The 15,647-nt window shown below is 48.3% G+C and overlaps 1 protein-coding gene across 2 annotated transcripts; it reads left to right on the top strand.

Annotated features, from left to right (window-relative positions):
- Positions 1 to 134: 134 nt before the first annotated feature.
- Positions 135 to 15,453, top strand: gfpt2 (glutamine-fructose-6-phosphate transaminase 2). Of its 2 annotated transcripts, XM_077732194.1 has the most exons (21): positions 135 to 516; positions 2,296 to 2,390; positions 5,294 to 5,347; positions 6,046 to 6,153; positions 6,966 to 7,073; positions 7,180 to 7,305; positions 7,608 to 7,666; positions 7,763 to 7,897; positions 8,414 to 8,475; positions 9,479 to 9,558; positions 10,199 to 10,310; positions 10,819 to 10,982; positions 11,394 to 11,489; positions 11,618 to 11,715; positions 11,800 to 11,920; positions 12,355 to 12,512; positions 12,591 to 12,705; positions 13,476 to 13,603; positions 13,750 to 13,917; positions 14,034 to 14,195; positions 14,571 to 15,453. In XM_077732194.1, the coding sequence occupies exons 3-21, from the start codon at positions 5,341 to 5,343 to the stop codon at positions 14,613 to 14,615; spliced, it is 2,052 nt and encodes a 683-aa protein (XP_077588320.1). In that variant the 5' UTR covers positions 135 to 516; positions 2,296 to 2,390; positions 5,294 to 5,340; the 3' UTR covers positions 14,616 to 15,453. The 2 variants fall into 2 exon arrangements, with proteins under 2 accessions (XP_077588320.1, XP_077588319.1); XM_077732193.1 differs by lacking the exon at positions 2,296 to 2,390.
- Positions 15,454 to 15,647: the final 194 nt, after the last annotated feature.

Below are 15,647 nucleotides of genomic sequence, written 5' to 3'. Positions count from 1 at the left end.
CAGGCATTGTTTTCAAGGAACGTTGCAAAAGTCACCATGGTGTATTCCAATCTCATTTCAAACGGGTTCTTCCAAAGGGATGTGGTCTAACGCCAGGATCGTCTCCAAACCGAATAACAGAGGCTGAATGAAGATAATGCAGACAAGGTGACTGACTTTATTTGAACGCCCCCCCCCCCCCCCCCCCCACCCATACTGTCATATACTGAAGGGAAGAAGGTCCGTAATGACCGTCTTTGGCCACAGGGACGCAGTGTTGACTCACGATGGACAAGGATGCATTTGTAGCCTTTTGCCCAGCTCACTTGAAACACTCCACAGGTCTTTTTTTGGCACAGTACTTCCACCTGGACTGCTCACCAGCCAATCACTGGCCACGAACAGTATGAGCATTCAACAAACCTAGATTTGTTTGCAATGTGGTCAAAAGGCAGTCAGAACACGGACGCGCCGCCGTTTCTCGCCCCAGCCACCATTTGAAGCTGGAATCGCTCAAACGCGGGATGCCTTTAAATGGTAATGGGACAAAAATACTGGTAAAGTGTTACACATTAACTCGGCGTGTTGCGGAAATCCCCGTCACCTGACCGGACATGGCTTGGTGAGATTGCGAGACAATGAGGACAATTGAGGACCAGCAAGCTCAAAGTCCTTTGTATCGCATTTCACCTCATTTAAATCCACATTTCAATTCATATCATAAATACCAATCCTCATACTGCTTTAACCTCTACTAACTTGGCCACCGTCTTTTTCTCCGAGGTCGTCTCTTGAGGTGGTTAACCTACCCTAATCTACCTTGTGAGATGGAAGTCCAAATGTGATCAATTCTGGAACTGGGAACAACAATCTATGGGAGCCAGAACAAATAGATGATTTTGTAAACATTTTATTTAACTGCTTTAACAACAAGCGTTAGCCACGGCACTTCTATCCCGCTTACAAAAGAAAGCAAACACGCGAGAAGTAAAGCGTGAGTCGCTGTTGCGGCTGTTGCCGTTGTTGCGGGTCGTTCCCCAGGAGAGAGAAAAAAAGGGAAATAGAAGTTAGGGTGGAGTGTGCTGCTATAGTCATGACATAATGCGTACGGCTTTGTACGGCCCCGACACGACGTGATGTCCGAACGCCCAATGGACTCGGCGGTTCAGTCGGGCGTGCCCGTGTGAGCAGAAGCACCACCCTAGCGGGGTGAGCCGTGCATGTCCCCCCCGGTCCAACGACTTGCCTTCTTTCCTGGGCAATTCCGAAATTATTTTCCACTATTTTCCATCTCCCACGCCCGTATGACCCGTTTTTGACACGCCGCCATGACGACAGCGCGCCGTAAACGCTAAGTAGGAACACGTGGGCCATCTGGGTTAACGCTGCCCACGTTGTTGACCGTGGCATTTGCTATCGGACGGGACGTATTCATGTAGGACTACATATATTTTGTTGGACTGGAAGGATGAAGCCTTTGACTGCCAGTGAGATGTCTTGAGGGATTTCCAGGTGGTCCCCGACAACGTGGGTTGCGTCCCCCCCCCCCCCCCCCCCCCCCCCCCGCGCCAACCCGAGAAACAAATCCACATCTGGGCCTGATTCACCGTGAGCTGTCCCGGAGTTGAACTGGCCCCCTCAAAAATCCAACTTCCTTCTTTGTGCTTCCTGGTTTGGCCTTCTTAAATCCATTTTAAGTGAGGGTTACATTCCAAACACTGTTCCTTTGAAACATCACATGACCTTTTGTCATTGCACAATCTCCAGTGTTACTGGGTTGCCAGGTTGGACCACCCCATAAAACCCGCCCACTTCAATAATAAATCAATCAATAAATAAATAAATACATAAAAAAAAACAGCCCAAATGACAATATTTCTCCGAACCTATTAAACTGTGAAAGACGAGAGGTTTACTTCCTACAACGTCTGGTTTTGCGTCATAACTAGAGTGTGTCATGTTTTGGGGGGGGGCTTGGTGGCTGGGTGTTTTTTTTTTTCTTCCCTTGTGCGTCATGTTGGCCTGTGTGATTGATTGTTCATGAGTTTCACTTGCTGTGTCTTTTCTGGCTCTCCTTCCCTTTTGTGACCCAGCTGTTTGTGATTATCATCAACGCCCGTCTATGTATTTGAAGCCCGTATTTGTGTGCATCAATGTAACAATATTTTCTGTCTTGGTTACGTTGGCCTTTTGTCGCTCCCCCATTTCCCTCCTTCCCACTTAAGTTTATATTTTTCTCCAATGTTTTCCCACTTTTTATTGTTGGTAAGGTTTTTTGCTAGTCTTTTTTGTTTTCTTCCTCCATTAAAACCTTAGGTTGTGAAGACCAGAATTTGCCGTTTGTTGGCTGCTCGCTTCCCGCTCCTGGGTTCCGCTCCACAGTCCGAGCCGAAGATAACGGCGCTATCAAAGTCAGTCACTTTGTTACTTTCTTTACTTCAAAAGAATCTAAAAGTTGATTTTTGTTGTTGTTGTTCTGCGCTCCAATAAGAGAATAGGCAACTCCCTCGAGACGCTAACGGAACAATGAGACCATGATCTGACACTGTCCTGTTATCGCCCGCTAAAAGACAAGTGAAGAAGGGCCTCACAGGAGGCCCCTGGCCCCTGACACAAAACAGATGTTGGCAGGGAGGGAACAAGTTCACGCACACACACACACACACACACACACACACACACACACACACACACACACAGCACCACTACATGATCTGAGCAGGAACTGCATAAGTGTACACTGGCAGTCTGTGACAAGAAATAGACGTGGAAGGATTGATTTCTACCCCTTTTCTTGTGTTGATCCCTGCGCTAAAGTCAAAAAAATGCACGTTGTAGCCGTTGGCTGATTTTCAGGCTTAAGAAGGCGTTGACTCATTCTAAAAAAAACAAATGAGTGCTAAGCACTCACCACGCAGCGTCACTTCCAAAAATCTGCGGCGTGGCTTCCCTCGCGTGTTACACTTCCGACTTGAAAGTGTGACGCAGCGTGTTTATGGATTGGAAAAAAAAACAAGCAAATCCAAATATTTTCCATCCAAGCAAACACATTTGATGATCTCTTTCACGGATGAAAAGGTCTTGATAGCAATAAGGCCCGATTATTGCTCTTATACTTACTTTGTAGCCTCTGGTGGTCTCGCTTTCCTTGTTTGCTAGCCCAAGTGCACCGACAAAGTTTGGTATCGACGCTTTGTGACACGGAGAGAAGATGGTCGGAAAGCGCGGCACCTTTCAGAGGGATCTGATTGGATAAGAAAGTCACGTTGCAAAAATCATTAAGCCTTTAAGCCCAGCTTGGAATGTGGTTGGCGGCGGCGGCGGCGGCCCGCTCTTTCCCGGCTTTGGCTCACGCCGACGTTCAGACGCTCACACGAAGGCCTCCAAAGGGCTTGGGATCGAACGCCGGCTTGAGTCGGCGCGAGCCGTGAGGCGGACGCCCACCCATCCCCGGCCACTTCCCACCCGGCCCGTCTGGCTAGGCGACGTGAGCGGGATTGGTTGTTTGTCTCATCGATCGATCCCGTGATTGGCTGGCCGGAGAGACGCATTTAGGGCCTACGCCTAATTCAATTTAGTTCTGGTCAATAAAAGGTTGGCATGGCCTGCAAAAAGCAGGCATTTTGCCACCTTTGACTGGGTACGTCAACCGGGTGTTGTGGACGATGACCTTCAGATCAGATGATTAAAGGGTTGTAAAGACGGCAAAACATATTAGCCTCCCTCAAGTCGGACAAGAACGCAAGTGAGTTTGTCTATTTCAGCACGCGGCCTCCGTTAATGCTCCTCGGCCAAATCACGGCCGAATGAAAATGATGGTGCAGATTCAATCCCAGCGTTTGGAAACATTTAGAAGGACCCAAACACAGCCACCCACCCACCCACCCACACGTACACGCAAGTACGTTTGTGTTGTCTTTGCGTAGGAGTCGGTCCATTGGCCAGCCACGGAATGACGTGCTGACGGACGCGGCGATACGCTTTCATCTCTGGACTGGCCTGCTTTTACCACTTGACATTTAGGACTTATAAATCATTATTCAATAAGACATGCTCAATGGCTGTGTGTATTCCAGAGTCCACTTAATAGCCAGAGTGATAAGTGTGGAGAAAATGCTCTCTCAGATAAGAAATGTTCTAATCTCAAATCCAGAAGCACACACACTGATGGATGTCTTTGCTTCCGGGCAGCTTCAAGTCCCCGCTCTCGTTCCGATTCCCGTTCCATTCGGCGTCATTGCCGTACGATGGAAGACTGGCGGCAGTGCCGGCAAAAGCAAAATGACGTGCCCTTCGTTTGTTCGTTCGTTCGTTCGTTCGTTCGATCGTTCGTTTGTTCGTTTGTTCGTTTGTTCGTTCGTTCGTTCTTCACCGGAGCAGAGCGACTGCTCCCGGGGGAGCGCCCGGCAAATAAAAATAGCCGGCTGGGTCAGATAGGCCCGTGCCAGAGAAAGCAGGCTGGATCGGGGCCTTCCCGTTTCGCTGCCGTCGTCCACCGCTGCGTTGTGGGAGGCGCCGCTTTAAACTAAACTCAAATGTTCACCGTCGGCTAGCTCCAAAACAAACCAGGTCGCTTTGGCTCCTGCCTGGCTCACTGGCTTTTCTAGATAGGAAGTACTATAGTGACTCAGTAAAAGAAAAAAGGCATGATCCTGGAGTTACAGCTTTGAAGCCTTTTCTCCTATTCTGGACAAATGCCTTGAGTTGTTTTTTTCTTTTTTTTTTCACGCCTGAATGATGTGAATTGGACTTTTTTAGTAAGGCAGAAGACCTTTTGAAATTTCAAGATGGAAATGATGTTGGCAATTCATGGGGATGTTTTTTTTGTTGCTTAGATTGCAGCTCGAGGCAAAATAGAATTTTGCAATGATCATTAGTCAAAGGGTGACCAAATTGTGGATAGGGGGGAACGAAAATTGGGGGTATTGCGTATAGACCTGGATTCGTTGAACCCTGTTAAGGTCCATCTGTCCCGTGAGGAGACAGACAGATGTGTGTGTGTGTGTGCGTGCGCGTGCGCGTGCATGTGTGTGTGTGTGTGTGTGTGTGTGTGTGTGTGTGTGTGTGTGTGTGTGTGTGTGTGTGTGTGTGTGCGCGTGCGCGTGCATGTGTTGAGGAAGGCGTGCTGGTCGTGCTGGGCGTGTTGGGCGTGTTGGGCGGGCAGTGTCAACTTTCTGTGCAGCAACAAAAAAAAAAAAAAAAGGCCAAGCACATTTAAATGCTCCGTGGCAGCCATCGCGTTGTCTCCAAACGCAACGACGCCAGAGGAAGTTCAACATCATTCTAACAGAGACTCTGCCTTTTCCCATTTTAGGATCCGTTTCGATCGATCGATCGATCGACATCCCGACAATTTCAGCCATGTGCGGTAAGTTTGTGTGTGTGTGTGTGTTTTCTTCCATTTTTTTCTTTCTTTTTTCTTTCTTTCCCTCTGACTTGATGACAACGTAAGTAAGTCGCCAGACCTTCTTCTCCTTCCTCGGAGTCGTGGAGTCGTCTGCGTGGTTCTTTTGCATAGAATCGGATTTGTTGTGTCTATTTTGATCCGTACATTTCACTTCAAATCTTTGGATTTTTTTTTTTGGTGTGGAGGGGGGCGTCACCTCTAAGTGGCTTCTTCCGAAACGGCGACGTGTTCAAAAGTACTCCTTCCAGTCGTGACAACCCCACTCGGGATGCGCTCGGATTTTTTCGAAAGTAGTATCAATCCGAGTACTTTGTCGTGCTTTTGTGATTGTGTGATTGTGTTGACTTGGGTGCAACAATCAGTCAGTCAATCGTTAACTTGGCCTCCTTCACCTTGCCAAATGTCTTCTGCTTCAATTTCTGTTTATTATTGTCAAATAAGAATGTTTTCCAAGCATATTAGCCTAACCCTATTCTCACGAGCCGAGGTGGAACTGTCTGATTTAGCTCCCTGGGAGGAGAGCCCCCGAAGCACCCCCTTACGCCCCCCCCCCCCCCCACCCCACTCAAAACACACTCTGACCGACCGACCGACCGCCAAATAGTTGAGCTGCTGTCTGTGGGTATAAAGGCGCCTCTCTGTATGTCCCCTTTCTGTAGGGATTTTTGCTTACCTAAACCACCGAGTGCCTCGCACCAAGAAGGAGATATTTGAGATACTGGTGAAGGGATTGCAGAGACTGGAGTACAGAGGCTACGATTCAGCAGGTAAGACTGGCTTGGTCCGGCAAAGCTCGCCCAACGTCGCCCCTGCTTGAAGTGAATATTTTCCAACATTCAAAAGAAGCAAATGCTCTGTAGCAAGAGATGATGTGGCCATAGTTTTTTTTCGGTGTCCTTTTTGAGGGCATTTAGCTAGCCACAGCTTCTTGCTCGGATGATCACAAGCGGACGCTGCTGACATTGACAATTGACTTTGAAAGCAGCTATTGCTTGACATCTCTCCCGTGGTTATCATCAATTATGGGATGAGTCTTCTGATCTCAATGTAAATAAAAGGCGCCTTTTATGTTTGCGCAACCTGTTTGAGCCGGATGTGGCCCTCGCTTTCCTATACATAGATTGGCCAAATGATGAATGGATTCCCAATTGGACTTGGAGACACGGCATGTCCATATCTCCTATCTCCGCATTTTGGCTAATCTCTGATTGGCCCAAATGTATTTAGGGAGAGAGCTTATCAAAATAAGTGCTCTAGGATTGTTTACTCTTGTATCTGAGACCCCACCGCAATGTTTTGTGTGGGCCAGCGATTGAGCCGTGTTTTGTGGTCGAATCCCGGCCGGCTAGCACAAAAGAAAGAAGGAAAAAAAGAAAGGAAAGAAAGAAGGCAGTAAATAAGCTAACTATGGACTTTCCCGCTGTGACTGGGCCCCGCCCGCCCGTCCGTGGCTGGAGAAAGTCAAAAGGTTTCCTCCCTGGCAATTATCAAAGTGGAATGTAGGCCGCGCTCTCCTGCCCGCGTGACCCGTCCAAAAAGACGTGACCAATGTCATCTCCCGCCCGCCGCTGGTTCACAGGCATCGCCGTGGACGGGAAGAGCAAGGACGGCTCCGACGTGGACGGCCAAAGCATCTGTTTGATCAAGAAGATGGGAAAGGTCAAGGCTTTGGAGGAAGAACTTCACAGTGCGTTTTTTTTTTCTAGCCCTTTCCAAGCATTGTAGCACTTTGTGTGTTTTTACCTCATTGACTCTTACTTTCAAAGTCCAATAAGTACACTTGTTATCTCCAGAGAAAGACAATCTGGACCTAGAAGAGGAACTGTCTATGCATTTGGGCCTGGCGCACACTCGCTGGGCCACACACGGAGAACCCAGCGCACTCAACAGTCACCCGCATCGCTCCGACACCAACAATGGTACGTTTCGCCAAAAAGTCACAGGGAGTGGATGGCTACCGTCTTGTGATTGTACCCGACCGGAGGATCAATTGCTTTGATCATTTGCCTGGCAAACGATGCAGAAGGAGTCTAATGAGATGGTTTTATTGACAACAACAAAAAAATAGACCTATTTGTAAAAAGTTTTTTTCTTCCCGTACAAAAGTAGTTGTACGGCGGCCTACAAAATTTGAAATTGGAAAAGCGCCTAAAAAACGGGAAATGCTCCGAGTTGACGGGTATGTCCCAAGTCCTTTTCTCATCTGCAATCTCTTGGACAGAGTTTGTGGTGGTTCACAATGGCATCATCACTAACTACAAAGAGCTGAGAGCCTATCTGGTAAGTGTATCCGGCCCGGGGCCCAATGTCGAAGGGGCCCGTCCCGTAGTCATTTGCCGTGGACGCGCCCTCCGTCTCACGACGTCACCTTCTCAGGTCACCAAGGGATATACCTTTGAGTCGGAGACGGATACGGAAGTCATCCCCAAGTTGATCAAATACGTTTACGACAACCGGGAGGATGACGTCGTCAGCTTCTCCACGCTGGTGGAGAGAGTCATCAAGCAGCTGGTGAGTGACCCTGGGCGGGATATTTTTTGCGCCTTTTTTTTTTTCGCTCTCTGCGTGCCAAGCGCGCCCAAAGCGTGCCGCACAAAACACGCCGACGTCCACCATTTGACAGACGGACGGCTTGTTTTCCGCTGCGTCAATTTTGGGCGTCGGCGCCTTTTCCGGCTGGCGTCCGTCCCTTTTTTTTGGCGTAATGGCAAACAGACGCTCGTATCCCCTTAGGAGCGGTGGGCTCGCCACCAGAGCATAATGTAGCCCCCCCCCCCCCCACCCCCACCCAAGCCGGCCAGACGTACTCCCAAACACGAGAAGCACTCCCCCGCATTATCTAGCTCTAAAGCGAGTCTTTTCCGGAAGCCTATTTGCCCAATCACCAAGGAAAATGTGGAAAAAGTCAAAGTACACTTTGTTGTTTCACATGTGTTTTGAGCAAAAATGTTCCATGTCATAAGAGTAAGACTTGGACTCTTTCTCTCTCTCTCTCTCTCTTTCTTTCTTTTTTCTTTCTGGTCTTAGGAGGGTGCTTTCGCTCTGGTCTTCAAAAGTCGCCATTTTCCAGCAGAGGCCGTGGTTGCCAGGTTAGTTTTGACAGCAACAAACACTGGCGTACGTCAGCGTGCGCTGGCCGACGTGAAGTCTGGGGGGGGGTGGAGGGGTGCACCCGGCTTTACGAGGAGCCACCCATGTGAAGCAATCCTCCTGCGTATGATTCATAGCTGCACTGGGTTTGACTGGTCGCCTTTGTTTGAGGAATGGGCTGACGCTTTTGTCTTTGGAAATTGTTTCCAAAGTCCAGCCTTTTGCCTTAAAGACCACGCCCAGTCTTTTATGGAGGGACGTCTCCACGGCGGGTTTTTGGACGATAGCAGTCCCGATGGAGTCCCGAACGGGTCCCGCAAACGTATTAAGGAGGGACAAAATCCCACATCCAAATTTTTATACCCTCATTTTTGCTAGGGCTCCTCTGAGCGAGGGGGGAGGGGGTTGCGGTCCTCCGACCGGTCCTCCGACTCATTACAGAAGAGTTTGTGGCTTCCCGACCTTGCCAGCAGGACTCTCGGTTATCACTCCCTAAATTTGATATGGCCGAATGTTTTTTTTTCCCGGTAAGGGAGAGGCAAGCGCGAGCAAAGGGGAATTGGTCTGAAAGAAGGAGCTGGTGGATATAAAATGACGTAAGATACTGTATAATTGGCAGTAGCCGCCGAGGAAACGACTCTGAAGCAACAAAATGTCTTCTTATCATCTCTTCACATTTCTCTTAGGTCGTCTATCTAATCTGACACTCCTATTGGCAATGTTGTAAATGTCCGTCAAGGGGGTGGATTTAGACACTTTTTTTTTTTGAAGGTTTCTTTTTCATTTCCATCGACGTCGCCATTTTGACGGCAGAAATAACCAATGTGTCGGCGTGTGTCAAACGGGGCAAAGTGAGCTTGAGCACGTGTGCTTTTCACGGCAGAAAAGAAGAAGCCATTTAATGACACGCCGTCCCAATGAGCTAAAAAATGGTGTTACTTGAAATAGTTCATTTATCCGCCATCCTTTTTTTCCCTTTTTCTCATGCCTCCTCCTCATCAGAAGAGGAAGCCCGTTGCTTATCGGCGTTCGAAGCGAACACGAGCTGTCCACCAAACACATCCCCGTCCAATACAAGGGTGGTAAGTACCCTCTTTTACCCCCGAAAGAGGGGGGAAAAAAACATGGACCTTGGCCTTGTTTGTTGATGATGTTTTTGCGCTAGTATGCAAAAATAAATGCTAATTCTTAATCGGCAGTTACTTGGAATGTGAGTGCCTGCACCTCTTTTCACTGTACGCGCAATGGCGGCTCATGCGCAACAACATAACTCCATTATTGCTCTTCCTATTTAGAAGCGTCTCAGTATGCCTGTGTTGTCTCTCAGCTGTCCTGAACTATGTATGTATGGGCTTTCTGCACCGGTCCAAAGTCCCTTGGGTGAGGGCAGAACAAGCGTGGGTGTGTCCCCATTTTACGCTCCTTTAAAAAAAAAGATAATATTAAAAAAAACAACAACAACAACTCTTGCGTGTCTTGTGGTCGATGCAAGATAATAAAGTAAACAAACTAGTACTTCCAGTGATGACGTAACTGCATTTATTTCAAAGTTTGAGCGCGTGGATTTTGCAGCTTTGTCACGACAAAAGGCAAAATACTCCAATTTGGCTATCCATTTCATTTGTGGCCAGAAGCCGCTTGGCCGTTAAGTCTTGATTTTGTTTCTCTTTGTTTGTTGGATGGAAGAACTCTTGACTTGACTCATGATTTCTGATCCCACAGCTCTCCAAAAGGACGACGTCCAGGAAATGAATAATCACAACCGCCCCGGTGGCACCGTGAACTCTGTCGGAGATGGCAGGGCGGTGGAGTATTACTTTGCATCTGACGCCAGGTGAGAACTAACGCTTGGGCCTGCTCCTTTATTTAAAACAAAAACATTTGACCATAATTGGACCCTAAGGTTTTCCATGACTAATTGTCTGCCGCATTATCCCTCATTTCAATGTCAAGGCTCTTAGAGCTAAGGGGCGACAAATTGGATTTGTGAGGAGGGAGGATTTATGATCACAAGTTAAAGCCTGTCAAAGTTAAACAAGGCCGTGTTAACCTTTTTTTATACGAAATGACCATCATCACGCGCACCCCATAAAGTTTTTTTTTTGACAGTGATATTACTATAGTTGTCTAGTGCATTATCCCTGATTTCCACGTCGAGTGAGTGGTGTCAGTGGGTCCAGGGCCCTTGGGGGCCCCCAAGGGCCCCCAAGGGCCAGTCAGGCACAGACACTTGGCTTCCCATTTTTCAGAAAATGCGTCCCGTAACTTGCCATTGACAAGGAGTGGGCTTTGTTTGGACGGTGGCGTCTTGTAAACGCAGCCCTTTCCTTCCCGATTTGCAGTGCCATTATCGAACATACCAACAAAGTGTTGTACCTGGAAGACGACGACATCGCCGTGGTGAGAGGAGGCAAACTTTCTATCCACAGAATGAACCGGCAGGCCGGCGAGGATCCCGTGCGGGCCATCCAAACACTTAAAATGGAACTGCAGCAAATAATGAAAGGTCAGACATTTGAAAGTCAACAAACCTTGCACAGATATTCCACATACGGTGGGTGCTACCTGGAGTTAGCCTCTTCATTGCTTCCGGGAGCCAGCTGGTATGTGGAGCTTCTCCTCACTACGGCCAACGTTTCCCATTGAAATGAACTCGAGAGAAATGAATTGGTTCCAAACCTCTGGGGGGAAAAAAAACACACCAAAAGCAGGATATCGAATTGGGAAAACAAAAAGTTTTATTCCTTCTATTTTGCCATTTTATGAATAAAATAACATGGATTTCAGACGCTCGCACGAGCTAATGGTCGCCGTCGGCCTGGTGACGTAAATCCCACGGCGTGGTCGCAGGCTGCCTCCCGCCCCTAATACCACATGCTACGCCTGACCTATTCATGTCATTCTCTACCATTTGCAGGAAATTTTGATTCTTACATGCAGAAAGAGATCTTTGAGCAGCCAGAGTCGGTGGTCAACACCATGCGAGGCCGCATTTGTTTTGACTCCAAGACCGGTTGGTAACCCTTATCTGGGACTAAATGCCACCCGTCGATGGCAAAGCGGCCCGCGTGGGCCGCGTGGGCCGTGTGGGCCGCTTTGCCATCGACGCGGCCTTTCTCCTTTGACTCTTCTTCTTTTTAGTGGTTCTGGGAGGATTGAAGGAGCACCTGAAAGAAATCAAGCGCTGCAGGCGTCTGATCCTGATTGGCTGCGGCACCAGTTTCCACGCCGCCGTGGCCGTACGTTCAGCTGGGGCACGGTCCGACATTGTTTCTTCCGGTACCACGGCATACTCAGAGGGCCTTCTCTTCCCACCCTTTCAGACCAGACAGGTCCTGGAGGAATTAACCGAGCTCCCCGTCATGGTGGAACTGGCCAGTGACTTCCTGGACCGGAACACACCTGTTTTCAGAGATGACGTCTGCTTCTTCATCAGCCAGTCGGGTGACAACACCACACCGACGAGGTTGGGCCGGGGGTGCTCATCATGTCCGCCGCCTAAGCCTCGCCCGAAATGAACCGGCTAAGAGAGTTGCTCATTAGGCCATGCATTGATCTGGGACTCTTCTAACCCGGACGCTAGCTCTCCCCCCCACCACAAATCGGGTTATGCAACTTCCGTCAACACGGCAGTTGTCCCCAATCCTTACTGTAGTTCACGTCAAATATATGGATGGAGAGCTCATTTTGACTCGAGTAGGTCAGCACACATAACTGCTGGCTGAGCTCTATCCTCTGCCCGAGGGAGGTAAAAAAAGAAATGGCGGTGGCGAGAGGTCAGCTCCTGGAAAAGTACATCTCTCGGGCCGGGCGCTTTGAGCACCCCTGTCAGCCACTTGTCGCAAAGACACGTCTAAATTGTTTCGACTGACTTTCAGGAGAGACGGCAGACACCTTGATGGCTTTGCGCTACTGTAAGGAGAGGGGCGCTTTAACGGTGGGCATCACCAACACGGTGGGAAGCTCCATTTGCAGAGAGACCGACTGCGGAGTCCACGTCAACGCCGGACCCGAGATTGGAGTGGCCAGCACCAAGGTGAAGCCGCCCGAGCGCCGATCCGTCTTCCCCGGACCCGCTCCCGATGATGTCGTCACGTCATTTGTTGTCTTCCAGGCGTACACCAGTCAGTTTGTGGCGCTCTCCATGTTTGGTCTCATGATGAGCGAAGACAGGCTCTCCTTACAAAGCAGAAGACTGGAGATCATTAACAGCCTCCAAGAACTACCTGGTAACACCGCCACCACACAAAAAACAAAACAAAAACAATGACTGAATCCCGGGTACGGCTTCTATGCGCACCAATTGGACTTGACACGCACCAAAGGACATAAGACGATGCGACGCGCCCGCCCGCCCGATACAGTCCCGAAAAGATAAAGGGATATTTCCCATTGGTCACTCCTCTGACCGACCATAAGTGACGGCTGGTCATAAAAGCACTGTGCGGCTGTGTGCGGCGACCCTTTGATTGCAACACCAGCATTAAATAGCTGCGACTCTCTTTGTCTTTCGCCCATTTGGGAAAAAGTGATGAAATTGTGCCTCTGTCTTCTCACGGTGACTCAACGATACGATACGGGGGTACGTTGCGTCGGAGAGGGCCCTTCCCAGAAATGCTGCGCAACCATTCCTTTCATTTCATTTCCATCTGGAAGGCCAAACCAAAGCCACCGTCCGGCCAAGTACAAACTGTGAGAATCAAGTAAAAAGGGACCTCCCCCCCCTGGGAACTGGTGACACACCAGCACCATTATTATTATTATTATTATTAGGAGCATTTTGAATAACTCCAAAGTGGAAAGTCAAGTGAAAGATTTCATTTGGTGTACTTGTGACGGGGCAGCACGTAAATACGCTACGTACGCTAAATGAGGGGCAGAATTTGAGATGGGGCGGAATCCCGTTCACCGTAAGATGAAGGTCACTGTTTGTAATCATGGCCAGCTGTCCATTTTCTCCTTCAAACTTGTCAAAGTCCTCCCACATTGTGTGTCCTAGATCAGATCCGAAAGGTTTTGTCCATGGATGAGAAGATCAAACTCATTGCAGAGGAGCTCTACCAGCAGAGGTCTCTTCTGGTCATGGGCCGCGGTTTCAATTACGCCACATGCCTGGAGGGGGCGCTGGTAAGTCGCGCTCACTAACCCAGCATTGGCATGAAATACGTACCTCCGATTGGTAGCTAGGACCGCAGAAATGAATAGATGTGGCCGGATCGGCACGACGAAGTAGAAATCCATCCCATTTTGCTCTGTTTACAACTTTGTGCCAGAAAATCAAAGAAATCACTTACATGCACTCGGAGGGCATCCTGGCAGGCGAGTTGAAGCACGGCCCTCTGGCTCTCATCGACAAACACATGCCGGTCATCATGATCGTCATGAAAGACGCCTGCTACACAAAGTGTCAAAACGCCCTGCAACAAGTCACCGCTCGCTCGGTGAGTCCGGGAAGCCCTGTGTGGCCGTGGTCTGGTCTCCTCGTCGGGGTCGTGGTCTGGTCTCCTCGTCGGGGTCGTGGTCTTAATGATGTGTGCTGGCGACTCTTGTTGTTCAGGGCCGGCCCATCATCCTCTGTTGTCAGGACGACACGGACGTGAGCATGAATGCGTATCGCACCATCGAGCTGCCTCGCACCGTGGACTGTCTGCAGGGCATCCTCAGCGTCATCCCCCTCCAGCTCCTGTCCTTCCACTTGGCCGTACTTCGGGGATTTGATGTGAGTCCCACATTGTGGACGCGTGCGCTCGACCAAACTTCCATAGACTCTCCAGGAAAAATTGGGGTCGGGGGTTCCATCACGGGTCGGTCCGCACTGCGTGGACTTTGCATGTTCTCCCCGGGCTTGCGCGGGTTTTCTCCGCTTTTGTCTTGTAGGCCAGAGTTATCAAAAATGGTTACAGCTTGAACAAATGCTTATTTTGCCTTTTGGTCTGTCTCTATTTGGCGATTGCGTCAAGGCACATGAGGTTCTTAGCTGGTGTCGTATAAGAGCGGATACATTCCCCGTAATGGGTCACCATTGAAAAGCTCTATTTTGAACTAACAAACAAACAAACAAACAGACACGGATGACTGTTTGTCTTCTCTGCAGGTGGACTGTCCCAGGAACCTGGCCAAGTCTGTGACGGTGGAATGAACACAAGACTCAAAGCGCAGAAGAGCAGAAAGGATTCTCCTTGCTTTGCAGTGCAAAAGTGCAATTCAATTTTCACAATCTTTGTATTGATGATTCTCTGTGTGTGTGTGTGCGCCTGTGTGTGAATGAGAGATGAGAGAGAGAGAGAAATGTAAAAGACAAGGTACGTGGACCTTTTATGGCTTATTTTCATTCAAACAAATGTGAACTTTAATCAATACACTGATGAGGGAGCACCAGACTTTGCGCTATTGAGATTTTGCAACCAATTGTGCCTTTTTTCTCGATCATTAGATGAGCCAAAAGCTCCTTTTCCATGCTCCGTAATAATACACTTTAAATGCAAAGTAGGAGAAATTACAAATGTGCAATATGGGGACTGAATGTGCATTACCAATAGTAGTTCTGACTCGGTTTTACGTTGTTTTTTTTCTTTCTTCTCCATCTTGTCTTGCTTTTTCCCGGGTCCAATTACAGTCAACAGTTTTACACATAACGTTGGGGTTTTAGTTTAATTTAAAATGAAGATGATGTGTCTGGTTTTTAACAGAACAAGTCGGTTTGTAAAGTTAGCGTCTTTGATTTCTAATGGAAACACAACATTAAGTAAATCATTATCAAGATGACACATGGAAGCTTTTGTCAATGTTTATCACAAATGATATCTTTATTTATATCATTTTCCTTCGTAAAGAAAAATGATTTATAATTGTAACCTTTTTTTCATACCGTGTGTTTTTACATACAGCTTGCTCAATGAAACATAACCTGGATCAAGGATTCTCTGCTAAATGTGCACTAGCTTTGTTTATGAATGTAAATAAAGTTTCCAATTGAATCATTTGATGTTTATAACTGTCCATGTTCAAAGCATCGTTTCTCCGTTTATTTTGAGAGGCACAGAAGGCCACAAATATCAATATATGACATAAAATGAAAAGAAAGACAAGGCAAGTATGTACTACTACATATATTATATGTATACTAAGTATACTTGCCTGTGTTTTTGTTTTCATTTTTGCGGTTGAGGGA

This window comes from Stigmatopora nigra, chromosome 14 (assembly GCF_051989575.1).
Source record: "Stigmatopora nigra isolate UIUO_SnigA chromosome 14, RoL_Snig_1.1, whole genome shotgun sequence".
Classification (NCBI taxonomy): Eukaryota; Metazoa; Chordata; class Actinopteri; order Syngnathiformes; family Syngnathidae; genus Stigmatopora; species Stigmatopora nigra.
The sequence above is the reverse complement of the archived record's forward strand: the minus strand, read 5'-3'. Positions and strand labels throughout refer to the sequence as shown.